Source organism: Marmota marmota, unplaced genomic scaffold (genome assembly GCF_001458135.2).
Source record: "Marmota marmota marmota unplaced genomic scaffold, marMar, whole genome shotgun sequence".
Taxonomy (NCBI): Eukaryota; Metazoa; Chordata; class Mammalia; order Rodentia; family Sciuridae; genus Marmota; species Marmota marmota.
In genome coordinates this window covers 384,730-389,124 of record NW_026000051.1, presented here as the reverse complement: position 1 = coordinate 389,124, position 4,395 = coordinate 384,730, and the positions used below count along the sequence as shown (strand labels likewise).

The 4,395-nt window shown below is 61.5% G+C and overlaps 1 protein-coding gene across 4 annotated transcripts in view; it reads right to left on the bottom strand.

The window, feature by feature from the left end:
* Positions 1 to 478: 478 nt before the first annotated feature.
* Ak8 (adenylate kinase 8) overlaps positions 479 to 4,395 on the bottom strand; it is a 131,386-nt gene continuing 127,469 nt past the window's right edge. For all 4 annotated transcript variants that reach the window (XM_048812820.1, XM_048812821.1, XM_048812824.1 and 1 more), the window contains 2 exons: positions 1,884 to 1,964; positions 479 to 802 (listed from right to left, as the gene is read on the bottom strand). In XM_048812820.1, coding sequence (XP_048668777.1) covers positions 565 to 802; positions 1,884 to 1,964 — 319 coding nt within the window. In that variant the 3' untranslated portion in view covers positions 479 to 564. The remainder of the gene's footprint in view (positions 803 to 1,883; positions 1,965 to 4,395) is intronic.

The following is a 4,395-nucleotide window of genomic DNA, read 5'->3' as shown; positions in this document are numbered from 1 at the left end:
CTGGTCACCCCATCAGCCTAAGGCATTGCTGTCCCCCACATCCCTCCTGGCCCTGCAGAGGGACTCACTTTCTCCCACCCAGAGGGACCTGCAGGAGGCAGTCTGGAGACCAGCTGTCTGTCCAGCCCTGTGCTGCCCCAGATGGCAGCCACTAGCCCCTGAGGGTACTTAAACCATGGAGGTTAAACAACATGGCCCCAGCCGCATTTCAGGTGCCCCACAGTGCCCTGTGGCTAGAGGCTGCTGGACTGGACAGGGTGGGGTGAGGGAGCATAGCAGTCACCCCCAGAGTCCCACTTCCCAGGCTGCTTGCTGTGTGCCAGACACCTGCTAGGAGCTGTGCGTCACTGCACTGGGTCCCCAGGGGACACATGGTGTGCGGGGACACTCCCAAGGCCTGGCCCAGGACTCCCTGCTCTGTGTTCCCAGACTCCCAACAAGGCCACCTTGCAGCCACTGTCCCCCCAGGACACACAAGTCTGTCACCAGCACTCTTTATTGGCTTGGTGGGGTTTTCCAGGAGGCGGGCGGGGTCCACTGGGCCTGCTCCTTGCTCTGAGCCCATCAGAGCCCTTTCTTGGGCAGGGGATTGATGATCCCGCTCTCGATGTACTCAAAGACGGTGTAGGGGTCCTGGTCCCCGTTGATGGTGGTGGCCCACCTGTAGAAGTGCCCCAGCTCGGCAGAGTTCCTGTAGTACAGATCCACCTTGAACTTGACCCGCTCCTCAGAATCCTTTGGGTGCTGCAAGAGACGAGCCTGGATCTCCATGGTGGGGGGCGGCTTGTACATGAGGTGGTACCTACGAAGGAGAAGGGAACAGGTGACCACAGGCTGGCTGTCCTACGCGGACCAGGTTGCTGGGCACTGTCAGCCATCACCACCAGCCCAGCACTCCTGGGCACAAGCTGCATGTACACTCCTGACTGCCTTGAGCTGCTGAGTGACCCAAGATCTGGTGCCCGCTGGGGTCGGAGCAGAGACATCAGCTAGGAGGTGGCTGCGAGGGACCACCCCCAGCCCTCCCCCCTCCCCCACTCTCTTCTTGGCTTTTTCCTCCCAACGATCCTCGTTAAGCCTCTACTTTAAGTCTGCATCACACCTGCTGCTGGGCACCGACCAACCGTGATCCTGTGTTCCTGGGACTCAAGGAGGGGCGTGGCAGGAAGTGCCAGACGGCACTGAGGACTGTCGCCGGAGCCAGGAGGACAGACCAGATCCGTATTCAGAAAAACCCTCTCTGGCACCTCCTTCTCCCCATCCCCACTCCTGTCCCTACCTGAAACATGCCCCTGGTTCCCAGGGAAGAGGAGAGCTGGGGCACCTTTGGACCGTGGGGACTTTCAGGTGCATTTCTGCTGCACTGTGGCAGGGGAGGGTCACAGAAAGCTTTGGCCTGGGCAGGCGGAACTTGCCCGGAGGCCACAGTGCAGTGACTGTGCTTGGTCAGACTGCAGAATGAATGCAGAATCCACTCCCAGCCCTCGGGAGGACTCAAGGATGAGCCGGTTCCCGCTGGAATGCATCTGTACAGCTGCCAGCTCTGGGGGCCTTCTGGCCAAGGCCACTGGTGTATGACAGGGGACACCTACCCACCCATTTGCAGCCGGTGCAGCCGTTTCACATGCTGGGCACAGCTGCTGACCCAGGACAGAGTGCCAGTGTCCTGAGAGCTCTGGACAGTCCTCTCCTGGTTACAAAGAAGGCCACCAGGCATGCTCAGAAGAGCTAGTGGGGACCCCATTTCTAGCCCCCTCAATCATCCCCAAGTGTATCCCTGGGGCAGGTCCTTTAAGGCACTGGTCACAGATAGGAGAGGGCTCCCCAGGTGGGCCTGGCTGCTAGCAGCCCTGGGTGGCCAGCTACCAGGAACAGGCACAAACCTTTCTCCTGTGACTGGATCCACTCTTCTCAGGGTCAGCCGCTCCATGATAGAATCGAACGGCATGTTCAGGAAAAACACCCTACGGGCACAGAGCATACCTGTCACGACCTGTACTCATGGTGCTGTGACAACCCAGGCCTGGGCCTCCTGAGCCAGCCCCACAGAGAGCAGAGAGCTGCCCCAGGAGCGTCTCAGGTACACTCCCACCCCGCCAGCCCACGTCCCCTGCCAGCATCACCCCGGGGCCAGGCGCCAGGCAGCCAGAGCCACCAGAATTGTTCCAACTGCCCAGGCTGAAGCTTTCTGTGACCCTCCCCTGCCTTGCCCAGTCCTTGCCCAGAGCCACAGTGCAGGCTCTGGGCCCTGCTCTCCCCACGCTGCCCCCACCAGCCCAGGCTTCCCGCAAGGCGCAGGGTGGCGTGGCGTGCCCTCCTCTGGAGCTGCGAGGAGAAGCAGCAACGTGGATGGCACCTGAGGTCATCATGTTAAGTGAGATAAGCCAGACACAGGGGACAAGGACACACGGTCTCACTCGCGAATCTCACAGAAGAACAGAATGGAAGGTGCTCACCGGGGCTGGAAGGGCGGGCAGAGGGCGGGTGGCGAGAAGCTCCCTGCACACCAGACGCGGGCGGGGCACAACTGCCCTGTTCCAGCCCAGCAGTCACCACCCGCTGAAACCAGCCAATTCTCAAAATGCCCAGAAGAGTGTGACATTCCCCACACATAAAAGCCATCTGCGTCCGAGGAGAGGGGAAGGCTGGCCACCCTGATGTGAGTGGCCTGCACCCTACACATGCTGACTACCACGGTGTCCCCACAGAGAGGTCTCAGGGAAGCTGCTCCCCAGGCAGCAGCTGCTGGGACGTCCCGTGCTCCCTGCCCTTCGCCTTCAGCCAGCGTGAGGGCCCAGGGCCAGCGCCGCGGGCTCAGCGCGCCAGCTCCCAGCAGGACAGGCCGTCACTGTTGGTGCCTGGGTCTGTGTCTGCGGTGCACACTTCCCACTGGGGACAGCATCGGTGACGACCAACATGCTCACACACCCACGGCCTTGAATTCATTCCACTTTCACACAAGCAGGCTCGGCCAGAAGCCGCCCGGGCAGGGACCTCACCTCCGCTCTCGGACGCTCCGCCCCTCACTGACACCCGCAGAGACCTCCAGACCTGTCAGGTGGCCACACTTTGGGCCCAGACACCTCTTGGTAAGGCCAGAGCAGTAATGGGCCCCCAGCGGGTGCCCAGGAACACTGCAGGGGAAGAAGGCACACACTCCCCGCGGCCTGCGCTCCGCCTCCTCGTGGTGATTTCCCACCTGACCACAATCCTGGTGGCTCTCGAGCACAGGGCTGGAGGGACCCTGGACAGGAGATTCCCAGGGGGCTCACAGACTCTCCAGGGCAGCGGCTGGCAGAGGACGCGGGCGCGCCTTGCCTGGCTCAGGAGGGTGGGAGGCAGTCCGCTTGCCTGGCGGTGGGATGGCTGCCTCTGGGTGGGGTTCTGAGCTAGGGAGCCTGCAGGTGCTGCGACCCCCTGGGAATTAGGTAGGACCGTCAACCACATGGGGACTCTCCAAGGGAGACAGGGCTTAGAGAGGCTCCTCGTAGCTGTTCTCAGCCAGAACCTCCTGCCTTAGGGAGGCCTGCAGGAGAGGCCAAGCCGGACTGCTGCTGGGACTGCACGTGGACCATTTCCCCCAGCTGTGGACACACTTTTCCCAGTTTCCTCTGGGGGGACACACTGCCCCTCTCATCTCAAGGCCTCATGGAACTAACTTGCCCAGGGCTGCAGCACTGGACATGAAGGAGGCCTAGAGGTGGCCAGTCTGAGCACCAGCTCCTCCTGGCCACAGGAATTGGCTCAGGATGCAGGCTGATCCACGGAGGGCTGCCCCAGTGCATGCTGGAGAGAAGGGAGCCTCATTTCTGCTGAGGCTGCAAAGCAAATGGCTTGCAAGTCCAGGTTACCCAGAGAGAGCCCTGCTGAGAGAGCAGAGAGATGGGGAGAGACAGTGTGGGGCCCTGGATCAGGACGTGCCTGAAGCCAGCACACCCTCAGCATTTCTCTGACATGAACACGTAAACCACTTTTCTCAGTTTCAGTTGGTCTGGACTGCGTTTCCTGCAATATGACACCTAACACCTCTCCAAGGCCACTCGCTTTCTGAAAAATATGTGAACTTAAAAAAATATAGACAGGAGAGCCGCCCCCTCCCCCTGCGCTGGCAAGGTAGAGGGAACTGTGACCATCCACAGAGCAGGCCCAGCGACCTGCTGAGGGGCAGAGCCGCCCCCCACCCCCAGCGCCTGCCAGGTAGGCGGAACGGTGACCACCGGCAGAAAAGGCCCAGTGGCCCACGGCTGAACAGAGCTTCCAATCACTCCTGTAAGGTAGGCGGGCCTGCGACCCACCAGCAGAAGAGGAGCAGCGGCCTGCTGAGAGGCAGAGCCGCCCCCTCCCCAAGTGCTGGCAAGGTAGAGGGAACTGTGACCATCCACAGAGCAGGCCCAG